General features: G+C 41.6%; 2 protein-coding genes and 1 long non-coding RNA gene across 4 annotated transcripts in view; 2 read left to right on the plus strand and 1 right to left on the minus strand.

Annotated features, from left to right (window-relative positions):
- The first annotated feature begins 452 nt into the window (after nt 1–452).
- On the plus strand, nt 453–7,294 carry LOC120549086 (S100P-binding protein-like). Its single transcript, XM_039785714.1, has 6 exons — nt 453–776; nt 2,232–3,388; nt 3,511–3,665; nt 6,092–6,192; nt 6,298–6,397; nt 6,505–7,294. Exons 2-6 carry the CDS (start codon nt 2,234–2,236, stop codon nt 6,632–6,634), a joined length of 1,641 nt encoding a protein of 546 aa, XP_039641648.1. The 5' UTR covers nt 453–776; nt 2,232–2,233; the 3' UTR covers nt 6,635–7,294.
- A 960-nt stretch (nt 7,295–8,254) lies between these two features.
- Nucleotides 8,255–22,850, minus strand: part of fndc5a (fibronectin type III domain containing 5a) — a 33,625-nt gene continuing 19,029 nt past the window's right edge. Inside the window, 4 exon segments of the mRNA XM_039785717.1 lie at nt 8,255–12,684; nt 13,143–13,295; nt 13,458–13,546; nt 21,164–21,362. Coding sequence (XP_039641651.1) covers nt 12,625–12,684; nt 13,143–13,295; nt 13,458–13,546; nt 21,164–21,362 — 501 coding nt within the window. The 3' untranslated portion in view covers nt 8,255–12,624.
- The window catches only part of LOC120549090, a 68,976-nt gene continuing 60,879 nt past the window's right edge, over nt 14,754–22,850 (plus strand). Inside the window, exons 1-2 of one of the 2 annotated variants that reach the window (XR_005637328.1) lie at nt 15,083–15,186; nt 15,277–15,377. This is a non-coding gene — a long non-coding RNA (uncharacterized LOC120549090). Of the gene's footprint in view, nt 14,953–15,082; nt 15,187–15,276; nt 15,378–22,850 lie in introns of those variants that run through there. The other variant, XR_005637327.1, reaches the window with a different exon arrangement.

Genomic DNA, 22,850 nt, shown 5'->3' on the forward strand with positions numbered 1-22,850 from the left:
ATCGAAAACATATGTCAGATTTTCTCATACTTTTAAAAGTGATTATTTGGAGCGTATTACAGAAATTGAAAATCTACTTTAGTGAAAGCGGGATTTTTGATATTCGACTGTACTCAAAAAAATGTCAACTACCATGATGAGAATACTTGTAATTTCTTGAGTAACACATGGAATCAGTAGGCTACTTCTACCGACTTCTACACTGTATTCAGGTTAGTCTATATAGTTATACTGGATCTGGAGTGTATTAACAAATATTTACATGTTTAATTGATGTGTTTAACACTATAAAAGGCACAGGGATTAATCCTGACATTCTTCATAGGTGATGGCCTGTGGGATCAATCTGTTCTTGTCTGGTTGTTTTAGCGAACAGTGTTCTGTAGCGCCCACCAGGTGGGAGAAGCTGAAATAGGTTAGTTGGTGGGCCTGAAGATAATACTTGCTTCCTGCCCGTTTCCTGTCAAGTAATGTCTGGAGGCATCAGTTTGACACCAATGTTTTTCTCTGCCGTCCTAACTGTCTGTTGGAGTCTGTTCCAGAATTTCCGAATTAGAGTTTTGTCATTTCAAAAGTCGCTAATTAAGAGCCGAACTAACAACATTAAATGAAAACAATGCAGCACACTTTAAACTAGATACAAGCCTGAACTTGAACAGTGCCCCCATCCAATGTAATCCCCGTGTGCACGTTCTTGTATCAACCACATTTGCGCGTGGCCGAGATGAGCGACAGGTAGTTGGTGTTTTCCATAGTTGGCTGATATTCGATAGGAGGTGAGTTGATTTTATGTTATCACATTTTGGTAGAGCATTAGTGCAGAATTCCGTTAGCTGGCATCAGCTTATCTTAATTTATATTACCGTTTACAGTTTAGCTACGCCAAATTATTAGTAATGTAAACGAAATTAGCTAGCTAACATAACGTTTGAACCAAATAATGCTAATACTGTTAGCGTAGCAAAATGCCCGCGGAGTACTTCCAGCTAACATTAGTTCCCAATGTAGCTAGCTAGCTAGCTAACACTTTTAATGTTAATTAAATTTGATTAGTTGAGCTATGTAAACTGTAGCAATTTTCTAGGTAATGTTAAGATAAGGCGACGTTTGCAAATGTCCTACTTCACTAACGTTAGCGTGCAACATTTTATTATTATTATTTTTTTTACAAGCTATTGACCGTAGCTAACGTCAGTTAGCTAGCTAAATCCCAGTCAATGTTACGGTGAGGGGAATTATTTAGCCAACCATGACTTGGAAACTTAGCTAGCTTTGTTGAAGAAAATTACAGGGTGACCATAAATGCATCGTTATTGGAGAAAAATGCACATTGTGTGTAAATTTGTTCTGTAAGTAAGGTTAACGTTAGCTACGTGTTGTCGGTGGCCCCTTTTGAAACCCTAGACGTTATATTTTTGAGTAGTCCGCCATTTAGCTAGGTAGCTAGCTAAGTAAACGCATAACGTTAGCTAGCTAAATAGAAAAATTCTGATTTATTATTAGTTTTATTCAAACCACCCTGCCAAATTTGGTGTTTTTTGAATATGTGTTCTTTGTTTTTCTTTAAAATGGAACCCTGTAAGTTTATGCTAATATGAGTTTGTGAAGATGGCTAAACCCACCAGTTAACTTAGCTAGGCTATAGCAAGTGTGTGTCGATTCATTTTCGATTTAGCTAATTGTATTCAGGATTTTGGGTCAGTCATGCACTCATTCTCATTAACGTTACTTTTACTTAAGTAGACTTATGAAGCATGATGGATCTAATGAACACAAATATTATATATATATATATATATATATATATATATATATATATATATATATACACACACACACATATATATGTGTATATATATATATATGTGTGTGTATATATATATATATATATATATATGTATATGTATGTATATATATGTGTATATATATATATGTATGTATGTATATGTATGTATATATATGTGTGTATATATATATATGTATGTATATATATGTATGTATATATATGTGTATATATATGTGTATATATATATATATATATGTATATGTGTGTGTGTGTATGTGTGAATATATAAACATTTAGTACTATAAAAGTTCATTTTATATTTATAACACTTAGATTTTAGCTCCAATCATTGACTATAAAAACATAATTGTTGCTGTTATCCAATGATGATCTGAAGGTAGTTAACTGATGATGTGATGTATGTGTTTTATTCTGTTTTCCACAGACATGGATGATAAAGCGCATTTCACAACAAACCCAATTTTCAATAGGCTCAATCCGGCCAAACATTTTACACCTCTGTCCATTTATTCAAGGATGATCACTTGTGAGGAAAAGGCCAGTCTCGATCACCAGACAAAGCTCTCAAACCCGTTTATTAATTTTAAAATTGAGTTGGTAAACAATAGTGCCAGAAAAAGAAAATTGGAGGATGACAGTTATCAGACTCCAGCAAAAAAGGCCTGTAGTCCAAAGGATGTGTCCCCAGACCTCGGGTGTTTCATGGACTACAGCAGCTCTCCTGCAACACAGGACTCAATGTCCCCCTTTGCCATCTCTACACCTGCATTGTTAGATAAGACACAAGATATTAAGAGTGAAATAAAAGAAAGTGTGAGATCTCTGCTACGCTCAGAGCAAGTTGAATGCTGTTCCTCAACACAGCCGGTGGGTAGTAAGGGGACTGCACCCCACAGTTTGAGGTGTGAAAAAGATCTTGCACCTGCCTTTGACTGTGATGTTGAGGACATCTTGTGCCTCAATCCCTTGGGCACTGCTGTAGGATTTTCTCAAAATAAGCCAGTCTTAACTGTGGCAAATGGACAAGAGTTAAAAAGAGGAGATGGACAACAGTTGGATAGAGGAGATGGACAAGTGGAGGAAGGACGAGAGGAGCTTAAGAAAGAAATGCATCTGAATGTAAATTATGTAGAAGAGGATAAGGGTTATTTCTCCATGTCCTACATAAAGGACCTTAAAATGGGTAAGAACCCCTCTCAGTCAGTATACTCTCAGGTGCCTCCAGCTACCTCAAGTTCCCTGCTAAGGTTAGGTGAGGTTGAGACTTCTGAGAAGGAGTATATGTGTGTTAGATCCAAGAAGGGGGACCATCCTGAATGTTCATCTGAGCCAGGTTGTCCTAAACAAGCTGTGCGGTCTGGACAGGAAGTTTCCTTCACAGTTAGGGATTTGTGTCCTATCGTAAGTGGGCCATTGTTGAAGTCTGATAACTGTCCTGTAGAGCCTTTAGAAGGTGATGTTGATGAGGCATGGAATATTGGTTCCCCCATATTTGAATCCTCCATGTTTCAAGCCACACCTGGCAGAGCGGAAACCACTTTGGACACTTCTTATGAGACCACATTACCCCTCCAAGTTCAGGTAAGCAGAGTTGGTTGACCATGATGTGGTCCTGCATACATGCAGTCATGTTTGTTTGCATGTCCCGTGCTCATTTTGTACAATATGTAGTGTGCGTTCTGCAACTTGTGTGCTTTTTCAAGGTGAAATCAGTTGTGGTGGCTCTTGGTCAGCACACCTCCAGCAGTAAAATGGCAGAAACTTCTCTGCCAGAGCAAACCGCTAACCCCACCAAGCTGAGCCAAGATGAGAACAGAGGTTCCTTGTCTGCCAAATATGTCTGTGCCAGGAGTCAAAGGTACTGTAGTAGCCTCTGCCGCCTCTAGGTCGAGCTGTAGGACCATATAAAACACAATGTGGAAGGGCAACTGTGTTTGTCCTTGATAATACTCTCATATTTTACCTGTCTGTCTTTCTGTGCCATAGGGCTGTCAGAAGTCGAATATGGGCTTATTTAATAGTAACAAATCTAAACTATAGAATGCTGAAATTACTACTGGAATGTTTATTTTTTTATAAATGTGAATGGCAATCGCCAGGTGCTGGGCTGGTGTCTGGCTGGAAAATTTTAACGTATCGCCCAACCTTACTAGCTAGTTAATTCTTGTTTTATTTTTTTGGTCTGATAACCCATACATACATTCAAATGTAATTTGAATATTAAATTTAAAAAAAGAATACAATTTAAATGGTATTTTAGAGGAAGATTGACAGCTCTGTGTCATTGTTTTTTAAGGATGTCAATGATTAATAGATTATTGGTTAATTGCCTGTAATTATTTAATTATTTTACACTCAATGTGTAGATTTGCTGTAGTATGCTGTTGCCCCACTATGTGGAGCCTTTAACGTTTTAATGAGATTGAGTTACAGGTAGGGCGGGGCATCGAGAACCGATTCCTACTTGGAATCGTTTCAAAAATTACGATTCCATCGGAATCGTTTCTTTATTGGAATCGTTTGGAGGATTTGGTTTCAAATCTGATCATGGGTTCCAAATTTAACATGCGCAAGTTTTGGTTTCCGTAGCGGCCAGGCGCTTGTGTTGCAGCCGTGGAGCACAGTAAGCGGTGCTCTAGTGTGGCTTTATTTCACATTGAAAAAGCCCCGTCAAACTGCAACCCACCTTTGAATCAAAATAAAACTTTCCTCTTATTTGTGAAATAAGCATGTGACCCGTTTCAACTCCACCCCTCAAAGAATCAGAATCGATAAGAACCGGAAAGAATCGAAAGGAAGAATCGGAATTGGAATCAGAATCGTTAATATCCAAACAATGTCCAACCTTAGTTACAGGTGTGTTTTGGTTACCACTCGAAAGGGCTGCACAAACTCTAACGCCGCCTTCACACTGGCAGTTGAAATCAGCTCCGTAATACGCAATACGCCCCCAGCGGACGTTGTACTACACCGTTGAAAAGCTTCAGAAGCGATTTACAAAAATGGCAGAACAACTAGAAGGACTGATAAGTGTCTGAATGTCCGATTCTCTATGACCTCTCTTATACAGATATAAATAGAAAGGCTGCTGCGTGGATAAAAGTTGCCCAAGACGTTGACATGTCAGGGCGAATAAATGTGATATAGCGGTAAAATGTCAATAGTTCGGTGTCTGTTGCTAGCTAACCAATTAGCATTAGCAGGTTTGTTTATCAGTACCATAGCAACGCTAACTTCCGTCGGATAGGAACCGTCCGTAGCCTTTCGCAAGAGTTCAATTTTTTTAACGCATCCGGATGACCAACTGACACGATTTTCTTCACACCGCATTTGTTCGGACCCGGTTCGGACCCATTTGCATGGGGTCTGTGAATCTCCATAGGAAATGAATGACTTCCGGTCGCTTCGAAGCCGTATCGGAGCTGATTTCAACTGCCAGTGTGAAGGCGGCGTTAACCTGAGGCAGTCGTGTTGTAGAACTTTGAAGCAGAAAGTTATGAAAATTCCACATAGGTTTTGTTTGGTGGCTGTGTGTTTTAGCTATCTGAGGCTCATACTTATGCTTAACTAGCATCCTGAACAGAAGCAGCTGCTCAGTTGCAAGATGAAAGTGGAGTGTCAGACAGCATCACTTTGATTACTCTCTTCTAACAAGATCAACACAAAAGCGATTAACTGTGTGAGCGACAATTTCCTGCTCTGAGTATAAATGCATTTTAGTGACGGCAGTAAATGGACAGATTAAGTCGAAGCACAGTATTGTTCATCCCAGAGACATCTGTCCAGCTGAGCTAGCTACAGTTAACATCATGTGGATGAGGTCTGCAGATTATTTTATATAAAACCAGTGAGAATGAAGTCTGTTGTGGGGAGATTGGGTTAACCTGTTTTACATTTATTACATTTATACATTTATTTATTCAATAACATTACTGGTTATTTACTGTTGAAGGCTACTGAAATTTAGATTAAAAGGTAATTGTTAGATATGTCCAACACATCTAGCCTGATCTAATACAGCTTGAAGTTTGTGGAGCTGTTTGCTGTGGGCTACTCTTACACTGAGCTGAAATGGAAACGCTGTGCTGTTATGGGGGTTTCATCAAAGGTTCCTGTTATTCTACAGTATTGAAGAGGGGAAAAAAACTGAATATTTGAATACCAAAATTGCAAATCGGTTACCTACCCAACAAAAGAATATCCTAATGGTCGAATATTGGGGTCCAGCCTAAACAGTTACATATATTTTAAGTATGTTTTGTATAGAGCTTTTGTCTTTTTCAGGCCGGTGATCTTTGACCGGGAGGTGGACTGGGAGCGTGAGAAACGGCTCTATGTTCATTCCGTGACCAGACATATGAAAGAGCATCGAGGTGCCAATCCAGGTATGACCCTGAGCTCTATCAGACACACCAGAGAACCCCAATACACCCGCCTATCATGTTCATTTTTAAGTGTCATTTCAAAAAAAGCATACTTGTTTCCTGAAGATGTCATGACGGAGCTGCTGTCACTGATGACACATGTGGCCGACCAGGCTTCAGGCACAGATGGCCGACAGTGGCAACATCCCTCTGATCTGACACGCAGGTACATCACTGGCTTTCTTCATAGTTATGAAGAGGTGTGGATTTCAAATAGTCCTAAAGCAGACCTGTTTCAGCCAACGCAAAATACAGATCTGTGCTTATTTTTAGGAACTACCAGAGGCGTCTTGGAATCCAAATGCCTATAATGACGCTCCATGAGTGGCAAGCCAGGAATTGGCCAAAACGGAAGCGCTTTGCCATGATACCAAAGATTTTTGAAAGGAGCCAGTTTACGTAAATTAGGATAATGTTTTACCATTGCACTTAAGATTAATGTTTGTACGGTTATATCCTAGTTAAATGTTTTATTTTTGTGAGTTTAAGTGCTGCTCTGTGTTTTTGTTTGATTAATGCATGTTTTGATGTTAGAAAAATTATGTTAAGGTGCAAGTATCTTAAGGGCATCACCTTTTTTTACCTGTTTTAATGTGTATTTAAGCATGTTTTGTACTGCTGTTTGAAATGTTCTGAGTGTATTGTCTATTTATGTGTTTTTGTGCCCCACACATTGGCACGGTGTTAGGATGCGATTGTTTGTTAGTTCACCCACATCATTTAACATTTTTCCTCTTTGACGTGTCTTTGAGAGGTCTCAGTGGTGGATATTTAAAAACATGACCACTAGGAGTTACATGGTAAAATGTTAGCAGTGATTTTTGTGAACTGACCTTTAAATTGTAGAGCAGCAGTGACCACAGTGTACTCTCAGCTGCTTAAGTGGATGCTCTGCACTGTGGTCTCATTAAACCCTGTAACATTGTAAGAAAAGTTTAAGTGCCACAGGTGCCGAGTGGAGAACTCGGGCCCTGAAGTCAGAGCAGGGCTGTGTTTGTACAGGGGTAAGATGGTGTTCTTGATGAAGTACTCGTCTATTATAATAAAGCCTGTTCATCTGCCACTACAGTTATCATCGCTTGTATGTTGTAACGTTTGAATAATGCTGCATCTTTGTCAGCTTTAATAGAGGGTTGACTTCACACCATCAGAGTGCTGTGTACAGGCTGACAGAAGCGACCTAGTGGATCCCAAATACAGGGAACTAATCAGCATGGCTCCCATTCGTTAAATAATGCAAGCTGCTAAAGTGCCTGTACAGATAGTGGGGCAGCCTGTCCCTGGCCAGCCATCCAGAAGGCAGAGTATGTGGGTGTCAGTAAAGGCCTTGTGACACGTGCTGTGCAGACTGCAGGGCATGTGTGCATGAGAGGAGCCGCAGCACCTCTCTATACCTTTTCCAACTATGTTTTGCCCCTCCAGAGTCATGAGCAGGATCTCGGCAGTGAAGAAACTGTTTGTTTATCTGACATACTTTACAGTTCTCTTGCTGTGTTGGGTTTTGTCATAACAGTGCACCGCTCAAAACAAAAAGACTGAGATAGAAGTCATGCCCACTGCCTTTATTTGACCCAACAATTGCTCTTGTATTGATTAATGGATACCATATGCACCTAATCTAATTTGGGACTTGGCCAAGTGATTTCTTGTGTTGTGCTATTTAAGTCTCATTGATTTCAAAGTCATTACAAATTCAGGCACGTTTTCTTACACAAGCGCTGACTCGACAGTAAATGTTGCCTGAAACCATATTGTTCGGTGAATTTTTCAGAAGGATTAATGTCCTCAAAACTCCATTCCTCCCCAGTAACGTAAGATGACCAATTGTCAGTCGATGTGCTTTTCTGATGGAGGAAACTGACAGTTGAAGCCAGAGCTTCGCTGCCTTGGTTCTGTAAAAGTTTTCTTTAGAAATAAATTCACTAACATGACCTTTTGTTTTTGTACAGAAATGTTTAGACAATCTCATTTTTAGTTGACTTCTTAATGTCATTGTTCACAATTAAGATCAGACAGACTTTGGTTGAAAATATTAGATATTTTTCATTTTATTGAAGCATACACCATATTCTTCATAACTGAAGTTGTGTAACCTTGTGCATAATTGTTCAACCATGCTAGCCCTCGTTAAGCAATGACTCCTGTACACTTCATTCAATGGATATAAACATGATGGCACTAATAAAGCAGTTTATTTTCTAAACCATGCGTCTTCGTGGATCTCATTACTATATTTAAAGAATATATGAATATAATGAAATAGTCCAACTTCCCTGTAATATCACAATGATGCATTCCAGGCATGTTTGTAATTTAATACAAAATACACGTGTGTAAGATGTTTAAAAAAAGAAGAAGAAAAGAATCCAGTGTATTTTTACTGCTCTGTTGTCTCGTCACAAAGTAGCCCCATTTCTGCTACCAAGCGTACCGTATTTTTCGGGCATTGTATCACACATACAGTAGTGTGAGAACACATCACTGGAAAAAAAAAAGTCCTCACTGTGTTGCTAGGAGAGTGGTTTGCCACCACAGGGCTCAAGTGGAATGTTGAGTTCTTACAGTCGCCACCATAAAATGTAAGGGATTAAGTATCTGTGGTTGACAGGTGTATTACTAAACCGGTTTTAACCATAAACACCAATAGTGGCTGGATGTCCTTACAATTATAAACGACTTGAATCCAGTGTGTTTCTTATAAGCAGAGACTGTAAAGGTCCACGTATGACTGACCGAGCAAACTGCACTTAACACCACCAGGTATGAAATGCGTGGACTCTAATTAATTAGATACCCAGATGTCTTCCACTAATTCACCCAACATGTCCAAGACCTCTGTGTAGTTGTGAAACATTGTCTAACTCCTCACGTTATATTCCAAACAGCTGTTGACCATCAAACCGAGGCTGCTGGATTATCTCTGTGCAGGAGAGCTCACTCAAACACATGAAGCAGAAACTGCAACCCTTTAAAGGAATAGTTTGACATTTAGGGGGGGGGGAACCCGCTTTTGTGCCAAGAGTTGGATGGGAAAATTGATACCACTCATGTCTGATGCCCTGTTTCCAGTCTTTATGCTAAACTACTGTAGACTATGCTGCTGCTGGCTGGAGCTTCATATTGTACAGATATGAGAGTGGTAACAATCTTCTCTACTTGCTCTCTGCAAGAAAATGCATGAACATATTTCCCAAAATGTCACACTATTCTTTAACAGTGAAGTTGGACAACAACCTACAATTGCCCTTCATTTAAATCGGTAATAAGGAATACAGTATTTACAGTGGCAACATAGGAAAGTGGATCATAATTTGGAGTTAAACCACTCAGTTTTTAGTTTTTACTTTTTATTCAGTTGAGTCATTTTTATTTATATAGCCCAGTATCACAATTTTGCCTCAAGGGGCTTTACGATCTGTACAGCATTAGACACCCTCTTACCATAGACCCTCGATTCGGATAAGGACAAATGATTCCTAGCTGAACCTCTGTGACAGCTCTAAAAGTAAACCTCTTATGTTGCTGCCTGAAGTTTAACTCCTTTAAGCAACAGAAGAGGAAATTAAATTTAAAAAAAAAATACCCACAACATGGAATGTGGTTTAGAAATATATTTTTGGCACACCTAAGACATGGCCCTAGTTCAAAGAAACCATCCAGGGATCCATCCAGTCAGTCATCCTGATCTGTTACTGCGTGTGGATGGATGCCTATCGATTGGCGAGCCAGCAGCTACGGGTGCAGTGTTCCTGGGGGGGGGGAAACAGATTCAACCTTCAGCTGCAGAAGATTTCGGTTAATGCAGCAGAACATCGTTTTGAGGTTTCACAGAGTTTGTCCTGGTAACAGCTTAAACATCTGCGTTAATCAGTCCGACGGGCCACACTCCCTTTTCCCCTTTCTCCCCTTTCTCCACTTTGTGACTGTACTTTAAACCTGCGTCTGCATCTGACGTGAATCAGCTCATTCGAGGAGCGCAATCTTGAGCTTTTTCACTCTTAGTGGGAGGAGAGGGAGCCCAGGAGTGATAAAAGCCTGCCATTGCATTAGTAATCGTTCTACCCACTCCGCTCAACCGTATCCTTCCTTGCTCTCTCTTTAACCATCTTTTCTGCCTCTCACTACCACCACACTCGAGACTATGGGTGTTGTGACCTGTTGTGTTTGTGTGCATGTATTTGTGAGATGGATTTCCAGCCGGCTGAAAGGCTCTCAACTATTTATGTTTGGATGATTATTTAAAGTATCCAGCGCTTTTCATTATGTTCCTCATCAAAAAGAGTTTTTTTCTTTTTCTTATTGCACATAAACAGCGCAATGACATGATGTAATAGAAATACATAACAGTAGAGGAGTGCTATGAAAAAGACTTTAACAACAGTGTATTAACAAAAGAAATCACCAGTAGCAGTATCCTTTTACATTAGGATTCTATACAGTTTCCACAATAGTCATATTTCAAGGCTCTCTAAGCTGACACCACCACACTAGAATAAAATATAAAATGTATTTACACATTCAACGTCAACCATTTTTTTTCCAGATTTTCAATCTTACCTCATCTCGGTCTGCACGTCATCTGTTATGTTTCCTTTTGCTTTGCACACGCAGTTAAATATTATGTGAAAGCTAATGCATATGACTCAAATGTGAGATACAGGGCTTTTCCATCTTATTAGATAAATCATAAGATACAATTATTTTTAAGGCAGAACTACTGAGTTTGAACCAGCCCTCAAATACACTATTTGCGTTCTTCAAACAAGTTCCCTTGCGGTACACAGTGCACAGAACCATATGGCAACAGTGGATCCCTTATCGCTATTCTTAGTCTCCTCGACATGGAGTTTCAACGCAAAATGTTCACTCTGATTTGTGAAAAAGTCTTGATAGAAGCCCTTGTGTCTTGGTGACATCTGTTCAGGATGTCATAAGGAAGTCTCTGGGTTGAATTTTGGGCCCATAAAAAGTTTTTTTTGTTTTCCAGGTTCTCAATCAGAGTTTTTACTCAAGTTTTTACAACAGCGCTGAAAGACTTTCCTCTGAAAGTTCAGGAGAGGGGTCACCTGCAAATGAAGCTCAGGGTAAAGTCCCTCAATATTCAATGTGCAGTTTGTTCATCTGTCTGAACATTGCATGGACGAACAGGCTACAGAGTTTGAGTCCTTGCTTCCGTGCTTATTGCTGATATAAGGGATCTCTTCAGTGTCTCTGCAGAAGCCACTTCTCCATAGACATCCATAGAGTCCAGTCCCTTTTTTGTATAGTCCTTTAATTAGATGAATGCACTCCATTATGACATTATGCTTTGAAATTCAACACCCTCAAACAGAAAGACACAAGGGAATACTAAAGGGCTCGTCCTGGATGCGGAATGTAACATTTCAGAAATCCATAATAAAAGCATAAAAGAAGTTAGAGGACAAACGCGAATGTGACCAAAATGATACCACAGCTGGCCTGGTTACACACTTCACTGTATACAGTACATGTGTTGTGATCAGAGATGCCTTTCAATATTAGTGAATTACTTTTGTCTTTTCTGACAAATTGGGTGATTCAGCTCCGGTGGTGAGCCGAGTGATCCCTCTAAAGCTGCTAATGGCGTCATCACAGTACATGTAAGAAATGGCTCCTAAATCAGCCAGGTGGAGTCTGGATTCCCTGAGGGGGGGAAAATGAGCTTGCCAGAATGAAAACATTTCCCACAGGAGTTTCCTTGCCTGAGGGGGGGGGGGATACCAGGACAACAGGACTGCTCTGGTGGCACCTTGTTAAAAGTAAAATAAGTAAAAGTACAGTAATACACATGAATGGTCTACAGTGTCTACCTTCAATTCAGAGAACGTATAAAACATTATGAAGAAAATAAGTTGTAGAAGATTAAAGTACAGGAGACGATTTCAACAAAATGGATGCATCTTAGAGCCACCCAGTAATTGGAAATGTCCAGGTTTGTGGTTGTTTATAATGCACTGAAAGACGGTGAGAAGAAAGAGGTGACAGAGAGAGAGAGAGAGAATGAAAAGGTCTCTGGCTTTGGTCCCTGGGGTTGGTTTTTCTCCACCACCGGAGCCATTTGGCCCTAATCTCTGCTGCCCCGTGGCACAGTACAGTAGGTTGTTGTTATTGAGCACGGAGCAGCCTCTGAACTCTCGCCACAGTCACTCTGCTGCAGACTCTGCTCTCAGACCAGCTCCGGCCAGGTCGTGCCTGACCCCCAGAGCCACGCAGCTTCGCTCCAGCGGCAGGCCCCGTGCCAAAGGAGAGTAAGCGCTGCCGAGGGGCCCACAGTCCTAGCCTCATCCTGGCAAGCAGATGGGCCTGTAAAAAGGGGCCTGCTTGCTTGTGAGAACACAAAGTCTTTTAGATAAAGAGAAGATGTTCTGGCAGTCACACCTCGATGATGTTGACAGATGGCATTCTATTGTTGTTGTTGTTGTTCTTGGGGAACTGAGGGAGAAAAGAGGAAGATGACAGGTATGAGAAGGCTGAAGGACCCACAGGAATCATACAATAAGCGTCTTCAATGAGCATGAGGATGCCTCTGTGCTCATGTCCTAAAAGCAAGAGAGTGAAAGGGATATGGATTTATTTTGACTTGTGTTCTGCACTGGTTTGAGGGCAGGAAATGGATATGGTATGGGGCTCTGTGCGTCTGTCAAAAAAAGAACTTATTAGAAGCCATGACTAGTGGTTTTTTTTATTTGAAGGTTGCAAAGTCATGCACACAATGGTGCCATGTTAAAGCAGTGTTTAGCATAAGCCTGAAGCCGAGTTTCAGATGACACTATAATTGTGCATGAGGCGTCAGAGGAAAAAAGTCTAGAAGTGGCCGGGGACCATTCACCTGCCCGGCGCCGCTGTGGGGGAGGCACCCGGGGGGGTGGAGGAGGGGGGGTGGGTTATACCTTACTGCGCAACAGCCCCCCTGTCGGATGTTCAGGAGTGCTGCACTCGGAGGAGTTTTTGGCTTTGTCCTTGTTGTTGTTGGGCTCGTTGTCTTTGATTATGTCGTACTGGCGACAGAAGAGAGCGATCACACCTGGGAGGAGAGGCAGAGTGTATTCATGATCAGCCGAACTGGTAAAAAAAATTTTTTTCTGGGTATTGTTCTTGTATAAAGGAATCCCGCTTTTGTATTTTTCTGCTGTGTTTTGAGTAGAGGATTCTCACGATCCTTGGACTTGAATAAACCTGGTTTAGTTAACATTTTCTCTCACCATGCACACGATAAATTACCACGCACGATGGATGATGTGCGCTCCCGCCCTCAGCTGGGTGGACTGGCCCACTTCTTCCATCGTCACTTCGTCTGAAGGAGTCAAGGGGCAACATATTTAACTGACTATCAGCGGGAGTGGGTTATGATTGACAAGAAATGTACAATTATGTACAATAAATGAAACATTCGGTTCGCCTGGTTTCCTTGTGTTATAATGCTTGTTGACCTCAACCCTGTTATGCACAATCAAGTTATAGACATCATTTCTTATCAGGACAACCTGGGCTGTCAGGATATGTATGCTGCAGGGACGTCACATGAATGTATGAATCGTTATATGACAATAAAGACAAAAGAAAAAAACTAAACAGAAATTGAATCTCAAAGAAATGTATTGGAATCGCACAGAGAACAATGATGGCTAGGACTTTGAGCTTTTGAAAAGTTTTCTTTTTCTCTCCAGAAAAGTCCATGCGCTTTTATCCAAAAAGTCAGTTGTGCCATCTCCAATGCATTTCCTGTCTGATGTGACATCAGGAGGCCAAATCACACTCATTTAACACACACACACACACACACACACACACACACACACACACACACACACACACACACACACACACACACACACACACACACACACACACACACACACACACACAGGCCCTGGTGCTTGTATCAGGTTAGGGTTAGGCTATGTATTGGCCGAGCGAGCTGCCTTTCTCCTGACACATCACTTCATGTTCATTTCCCTGTCAATAAGTCACATAGTATGATGACGGACTGTTTTATAACTGTAGTTCGTAATTCAATTTACACATAAAAAAGTCACATCAAATATGTAAAAACCCAAGAAAAACTATTCATCCATACTCAATGTGCCCTGGGGCCACGCCTTACAATACTATACAAATGCACAAATGAAAATCTATGCATTATTTATTTAATAATTTCAAGCTGTTATATCATTATTTCAGGTCATTTGTTTCAAGTTTGGAATAGAGAATGGGGCAGTTGTCTTTGCGATTGCCGCTGCCGTAAAACGCCAAAGAAGAAGAAGATTATCAGAAAGACAGCCTCTGATTGGTCGACACACTCTTAGCCCAGGAAATTCAGGAAGTCATCATGATGGCCAGAAAGAAACAGAAAAAAAGACTAAATAATAACCGTTCAGTTGTGGATATATCGTTCTGAAATTATTGTGGAAAGTTTTCAAAAAGACACTGAAGTTCCAGGCCGGATAACAAAGCATCTGGAAGGGCTAATAAGATCAAACAGAAGCCCTCCAGATGTTATAGCCCTGACGCTACGCTTGAAGCGACGCGGAGATATTAACGTTAGGAGATTACATAACGTGATTAATGGATTCATCATTATGGATTTATTGTACAAAGACACTGTAGTTCCAGGCTGGATGAAGACACTTCTAAAAGGCCCACGGTCGCAAAAAGGAAGACCTCGTTGAAACGGCGCTTTTCTCTTCTAATAAAACAAAAGTAAGTATTGATCAGCTGTAGCCTATTGACCTGGAGATATTGAATATGATATAAAAGTTGTAATTGTATTTTTTTTGTTGGCATTCAGCTTAGACTGAAAGGGGAGAGAGAGGGGGAATGACATGCAGCAAAGGGTTGCAGGCCGGAATTGAACCAGCGACCGCTGCGGCGAGGACCGAGCCTCTGTACATAGGGCGCACGCAATTGTTGACGTATAGGCTACGACATCGTCAGGTGGTTAACGGCGACTTTTTTATAAATTAAATTGTCTCTTGATGTTGCCAACATTATTAACATAACATATTGTGCCGTTGTCTGTCTCAGATGGACTTGCCCTAAAGTTTGGATCATTATTCCCCACACTCAGTGGCCTGTCGTAACGTTCCTGCGTCATCGCAGCCTGTGATAGGCTGATCTGCACTGTGGTAAGGCTATAGCTAGTGTTTAAAGTCTTGAGTCAAGGTGTTGTTCGGAAGACGAGGAGCTCATTGGCTTTGAACTGCAACATTGTTCAACGCATCAGCAAAATAGTTTCCTATAAAATCAGGATTTTCACTGAGTCTAATGACTGACACTTCAATCACGCTGAGCTTGGAGGCAAATACGTCAGCATCACTGTGTAATACGAATTGCAAGGTTGCTCTATCAGAGAATGAGCACAAATCCTGTGCATGATATAACAACTTTGCATCAACCATCTCCTCTGAGGTAAAACGGTTGACAGATCGGGGTGCTGTGATCAGAGACGAGGTTTGTAATGTGAACAACTTCAGAATTTGTGACATGGCTGATATAACATTCAGATATCAAACGGTAAATAACTTCTGAAATCCATTTCTTACTCCAATAGCAATTAAGGGACTGTATATCAGGAGTGTGTGTGTGTGTGTGTGCGCGCGCGCGCGTGTGTTTGTGTGTAATTAGCTGGATTGCATGACTGAACTTTTTCTCACCGCAAATTTTGATTTAATTTCAGCCTTCCCCTGTGAGACCAATATATGATAATTTGTTTTAGAAACACAGAATACATTGCCATAAATTTGACAATTGCTAATTCCACTTCTTATAGACCCACTGGTGGCTATTGTAAAAACAATTATTTCCATGAATATATCAAAGGTACAATATGCAGTGTTATCCTAAAAAGACAATGTAAAGACTAACACAATAACAATCCCTCTCAATCATCACTTATGACCCACTAGAAGTGTGTGGCGGTGTGTATATTTTTAAATGATGGGGGGAGGGTGTCGTATTTTTAAGTCAAGGGGAGCATCCAAAGAAATTATTAACTAATGTAGGGGAGGAAATATGAGATTCAGTCCTCCTCCACTCCCCTCCCCAATAACTTTTGTACAGTCCCTAAAGAAGACTAAACTGCAGTCTGCACACTGGGACATTACTAACTCTGCAAACTTGAATAATACACTATTAATGCTGTTAACTGTTTTATAGACAGGCTTACAAACTACTTCATGGTCATATTTTTTTAATTGGATCATTAACTTTGTCACTGCACCTGCTAAATATCTGATCACGCAACCATACGTACTGTGTGTCTTGGATATCTGCAAACAGCACGCTTCTTTAACTTTGATTGTGTGTTCAATGTTGTAGGGGCTACTCTAACAACTTGCTTGACGTCATAATGTGATCAGTTCTTTAACTTTCAACCATTTTTGAGTTATTGCATTTGCTTCTGCTCCATAATCACGAGCCAATGCAGAGAGAATGGAGAATTCACTTCCTTTTGTTTCCCAATTCTCGCCGTTTTTGGCGGCACCCCGGTAGGGCACCTTACCTCCATCAATATGGATTTAAATCCTCCTTTTCTGCTGTTGCTGAGAGGATAACATTCCTCTTTCTTTCTGTCTTTGCTTTTGGAGTTCTCAGTGCACATGAAGAGCAAGAGCAGACCTGATTCAACTATACTGTTCAGTCACTGTATCCACCTAGGGTTTCATTGACATACTCTTTTATTTCAGACCGTTGCAGTTCAAGGTCTATATTCTTACTCTAGAGATCTGAAACTTCCTCAAAGTCCTCTGTTTTTGAGGGTTGGTGTCACCATTTCACAGCTGTCTTATTCCCTGAATGTTCTGCGAATCAAGGGCTTTCAGCCATTCTGATCTCAGTCTAGACTCTGCACATCCATAAGGAATACTGCCACTTGTCAGCTTCTCCTGGCGTCGCCATTATGTCTTAAATTACATGTGCAGCAAATTAAATGGCAGGGAGGTGAAGCACAGGGGGTTTAAGGCAGCAGCAAATTAAGTGATGATTTTCAAAAGACTGACTCCATACAGACAGGCATCACACAGCCAGACACTTGCATGCATGAGCAGCTATAGAGATGTATTTTGTGTGATCGCTAATAGGGCTGATTGTGTGAGCGCCCGATGGAGTCAAAAGATCACAGAGAGGCAGAACATGAAGAGAACAGTTAAGGCTTCATCTAGGCCACTGGGGATCTTTCTTACTGGCGCGATGGAGAGACAAAGCAATGAAAAAAAGTTAATTGTGGCACTCAGGATCAATTTTCACCTGCCTCATTTAAATTCCGTCATCATATTTTAAAAGTATGATCAGAATAAATAGCAGAGAGAGAAGTGAGTGTTATCTCGTTGTTTGCAGCAGTAGATGCCTGAAGGTTTCTATCGAACAAAGCAACACACCGTAGTAACCTTTTTGTGTTTCGAGTGTTGTGGAAGTCAGAGGCTTGATGTGAAGTTCAGCGCAGCGTAGAGAGCGCTCCTATCCTTTCATTAGATGCAGCGATGTGACATTTGGAGGGCCCCGTGTGGCAGGAACCCCATGCTCCAGTAGCTTTTAGCAACAAGCAATTCTGCTGATCGATTGGCCTCTGTTGCCCAGTATTAACTAATCAAAGCACAACATCTCAGGGCGCCTGACACTGTTGCCAGCCGGCCTCTCTGGGGCTAACTCGTCAGCTGGAACACCTCTGATGCATGCTGACCATTCGCTCAACGAGGTTTTATGAATGAACTGCTTTAAAGTTCAATTTACTTTTAAGTTTTAAGCGCACACCTTCAGACAAGGGGAGACTAATGCCGCATCTCATGGCACGGCTCCACTCAACTCGACTCGCTCTTTTTTGCTTTTCCATTACCTGGTACTTTTTTTGGTACCACCTTGGTCGATGTTCCGAGCAAGCTGAGCTGGTACTAGAAGGTGGAGTTAAAACACCGCAGACCACTGATCGGTCAGAGAGAATCATCACGCGTGGGACATAAGACATTCTGCACAAATCCGCCATTTCTAAATAGCCATTTTTTGTATTCACTCGCCCCAGAGTTTAATAAATGGCAGCCTGCAAAACTACGCCGTGCGCTATGTACACTAGTGCCTTACAATCGACAAAGTGCAGACATTGTTGCCGATGAAAGGATCCAGCGAGCGTCGCATTGACGATGATGTCACGGCAGTTTCACATGCCGTTACTGTGGCTATCAGCTGAGAATCCCATCTACCCTTGATTTTCCATGTTTGTGTGTCTGGTTTGAGTAACTTGTCCAGAGAGAGTGGACGTGTACAGTACATCTGTGCAAAAGCACACATAGTAGGCTTGTTATAGTCTGTTACTCACTGACAGGATTTCTCAGTGTCCTGTAACCACTGCATCTACCAAGACTTTTATACTTTTCATCCTCTCTGTCAGTCACTATACCCCCTTCTCTCTCTGGTGCATTGTCTCTCCCTCCCCCAACTCTCTTGCTTCCTTTGATCTCCTGAAGCTTGAACCCATTTTGAAAGGGGAAATTAGATGAAACATGGAATAGTCTAGCATTTCAGACTCAACCTTTTGCTCTTTCCACTAATATCCGCATGATATGGCAGAACAGAATGGCTGAGCAGTCGAGCGAGGACGGTGAAAACCTCCCTTTTCTTCTAGGAAATTCGCCTGTTATATCGGGACAATGGTCAACGGCTGTACTGAGAGACTGTCTCTCCCACACTCTTTACCCGGTGCAATTATCGGCAGTAAAAGACTAACTTTATTTTTCCCTTTTTGCCTCATTTGTGCTGCAGTCCTTTCCAATAACCACACTTTTGTTGTCATCCATTTGCAGAATGAAGAGCGGGTATTACCACATTGAATCATCATTTTAATCTCTTAAGAATAGTGGAGAAGTAAAAATGATTAGTGATCACCTGTGCAATCTGTTATTCGTCTACCTAGTTGGAAAAAAACCCCGGCAAGTCATGTAAAATAAAGCGCTTCAGTATAAAAGCCCGACATATCCTGGTAGATTTAAACAAGTCACTGTCTCGCTTGTCTCAACTTAAAGAACATCTGCTCATCTGTCATCAGAAGGGTTCATTGTTCCAATGTAGCTAAGCTAATTAAACGGACATCCTTGAGCAGGCGGTGCAAATGAGACAGAGGAGGATGTGTGGCGTTGAGCTAAACTGTGAAGATGTCGTGTAAGAGTGAAAGGGTGATGAATCACAGACCTGCTCTCTGTGGAGACTTGCTTTGTGAAACGTGTTCATGGTGGGAAATGTGTGGAAGAGCGGAGAAATCTCTTTCGCTTTGCAGCGGGTAGGGACTTTACGGGCTCTGTGTGTGTGTGTGTGTGTGTGTGTGTGTGTGTGTGTGTGTGTGTGTGTGTGTGTGTGTGTGTGTGTGTGTGTGTGTGTGTGTGTGTGTGTGTGTGTGTGTGTGTGTGTGTGTCTGAACTGAGTCAAAGTGCTGTTACCATAGAGGCATCAACTGCATTTGATTCAACGACCTCATTTAAAAAAACTGGAAGGTCGCCCTCCATACTACTCTATAGTATGTAGTCTATTGTGTAGTAGTATAGTAGTCTATACTCCTTGTATATGAAGCTACTGGCCAGCTGGCTAATTTACTGTAGTTTAGCATAAAGACTGGAAGCAGCTAGTGTAAAAACAACAATCTTTCGTTTTATTTCTTGTCCCAGCCAAGAAAAGGGGAATTACTGTTTTTTACACTCCATTTTTTTTTTGTATGGAATAAACAAACAAGATATAACTTGTTAATTAGTGAGCTTTAGAGGTGGAAGGTGGATTTTGTAATCTACGGACAGAGCCAGGCTTACAGTTTCACTTTGTTTTCAGTCTTTATGCTAAGCTAAGTTAGCTGGCTGCTGGCAGTAGCTTCATGTTTACTCTCTGAAAGAATGTGAATGTCTAACTTTAAGAGCTTTTCTATAAGGAGTGTATAATTTTCCTGTTGCCACTACCCCTTATACAAATTGAATTACCACTCTCAATATAACTTACATACAGTATATCTTGTCTCATTGTTCGCCTGAGTGTGGGTTTGTGGTTAAGAGGCACTTCTGTTTATTTCTGTGCTTTGTGCATGAGTTGGAGCCACAGTTATGGCTTTACGGCTTTTGCAAATGGCAGGAGAGAGAGAATCATATCTGCAATGTTGAGGAAACACGCATGTGCATACTACCCAAAAGGATGAAATCTGAAAAAAAAAATGTGGATGCTGTGCAGTTATCGATTTCTGTAAGATCTTTCCCTCACAGACACAACACACAGACCACACCGCCTGTGCTAATAAGGCCTCAATGGTGAGAATAACATGTCTTCAGTGCTCTGCAATGATTGCATTTATATTCTACATGTTTCTGCCAGCCCACTGGCCGCCATAACACAAGTTCAGACTCTTTCTGGCTCCACACCCTAGGAAGAATCGAAGTTTAGCTCACATGAGAGATGAGTGTGAAAGAGAGTAGGAATAGATGGAGCAGGGTTTCAGCCAAAAGCACATCGATTCACCATCCCTCGCAGGTCTGACTGCTTCCCCTTCGTGTCTGATGAATGCCTCTCTCGATTTTGGTTTACTGTGCACTCGTGCTGGGTGCATTCAGGGTGAGGGCCGCAGAGGCACATCAATACACAATGAAGTATGGACCCCCCCCCTCTGCATTTTTAATTTTGAGTTGTGGTCAGCGGCAGCGAGCTTCAGGAGCACTCTGTTGTAAAAATTCATTTCACGCTTTGCGCGTCTATTGATTTTTTTTATTGGTCTTAAGACAAAATCAGTCAAGATATTGTCAAAGGCCAAGTCCCCTCTGCACTCACTGTGTGTAGTTTTCTTTTCCTTTAAGTGTGGATATGTTGGATGACTGAGCAAGCATTCGTGTGTGTGTGTGTGTGTGTGTGTGTGTGTGTGTGTGTGTGTGTGTGTTTTGTCTTGGTGCCACTTTACCTTTACTCTTAGAGGCCTGAGTCTCGGCCTCCTTCGGCGTTCGGAAGCGCAAAGGTTCGCTCAGCGGGCTCGTCCCAGACATGCTGATGGACTGGACGTGCACAATGTAGTCTGTCTCTTCCTCCAAGTCCCATAATGCACAGGAGCGTGTGGTGGTGTTGACTTCCTGGATGAATCGCAGCATGCGCACGTCTTTCTTCTGTTTGAGCACAGTACGACAAGAGAGGATGGTGAGCATTGTTTGCGGCAGGGCGACAGAGGTTTTGTGTTCCGTCATCATGCTCTACAACAGTGGTGTATAGACTCACTAAGGGGCGGTTGTGAAAACAAAAAGGGCACCACCCACCATGTACAGTAGAGGTATATGATTAGGCTGTAAGATGCAGAAGAAGAATGACAATTTAGCTAACTGGAGGGCCGCTCAAGAGGCCTTCTGGTGACATTGTGGCAAAGATGATGTTTGAAAGTATCCTATTAGGGCAGAGAGAAGTCCTGGTTGAGTAAAAGTTCCACTTAACAAGAGTATTTTTGACAATAAGAGCAAAGCTGCTGTTGTAGTCAGACTGTTAGACATTAACACCTCACTGTTAAAGAACACTAGTTCAACATTTTAGGAAATGCGCTTATCTGCTTTCTTATTGAGAGTCGATGCCACTCTCGTGTCTGTAAGGAAAAATATAAAGCTGGAGCCAGGAGTGGGTTAGCTTAGCTTAGCATAAAGGCTGGGGGAAACCGCTAGCCTGCCTCTGTTTAATCTGTTTGAGTATGGATTAAACAAACAAGATGTAACTGGTTAGTGAGATTTTGGTGCTGGTAGGTGGATTCTTTATCTTTTGAACAGAGCCAGCATAGCTGTTTCCCCCTCCTTTCAACATGGCATCATGACTTTGCGTAAACATACACGCCTGTGTGGCGTGTTATCTGTACGCATTTTGAGCTATCCACGTGTATGTCTACGCTGTATACAGCGGTTGTAAACATACACACCACGTGGCGTCGCCACGTTGCGTGTTATCGCGAGAACGTGGCATACTATCACGAGAACAACGTCACATGCGTGAAAAAAAAGACAAAAGGTTGGGTTTAGGATAAGAACACTGGGAAAGGCTTTAGTAACACAAAAACGACAAAAACACGAAAAAAAAAGACTAAAACTCGAATGCAACCAACGTCACACGCTTAGGAAAACAATAAACGGTTGGGTTTAGGAAAGAAACATTGGGGGAGGCTTAAAAATAAATAAAAAAATAAACAAAACAAAAAACGATTGAAAAACGTCACAAGCGATCCTGAGTCTCCTGGGTGAAAGTCCTGTGTTTTACCCCAACCAACCTCCCTCCGCGGACTTGCGTCCTTTCATGCTACTCGCTACGGCGAAAATTCACACGTAATGTAGGTCAATGGAGGCCGAACGGCGTTGATAAACAAGCTAAAAAGTAGTCGCAGTGGGTCTGCCGCGAGAAGTTGAGACCGACTCAACTTTTGGAGAAACGCAACTCCACGTCACGCTGCGGTGGCCAATCACGTGACCTGCGATCAGACTTGTCGGTGCTTTGAGCTCTGGTTTGAGGCGGTGCGACAGTCTCGTACAGTAAACAGGAAACATCACTGCCTTGATCGCTGACACATCAAAGCACTCGCTATGTCTCGCTCGTCTCTTTTCTTTCTCTCTCTGCCCTTGTGAAAT

This window comes from Perca fluviatilis, chromosome 20 (genome assembly GCF_010015445.1).
Source record: "Perca fluviatilis chromosome 20, GENO_Pfluv_1.0, whole genome shotgun sequence".
NCBI lineage: Eukaryota > Metazoa > Chordata > Actinopteri > Perciformes > Percidae > Perca > Perca fluviatilis.

Coding starts and splice junctions, on each gene's coding strand:
- LOC120549086 (XM_039785714.1), top strand. CDS start 2,234: ATGGATGATAAAGCGCATTTCACAACAAACCCAATTTTCAATAGGCTC. Junction 3,666..6,091: donor GTCTGTGCCAGGAGTCAAAG/GTACTGTAGTAG, acceptor TGTCTTTTTCAG/GCCGGTGATCTTTGACCGGG. Junction 6,398..6,504: donor CCCTCTGATCTGACACGCAG/GTACATCACTGG, acceptor GCTTATTTTTAG/GAACTACCAGAGGCGTCTTG.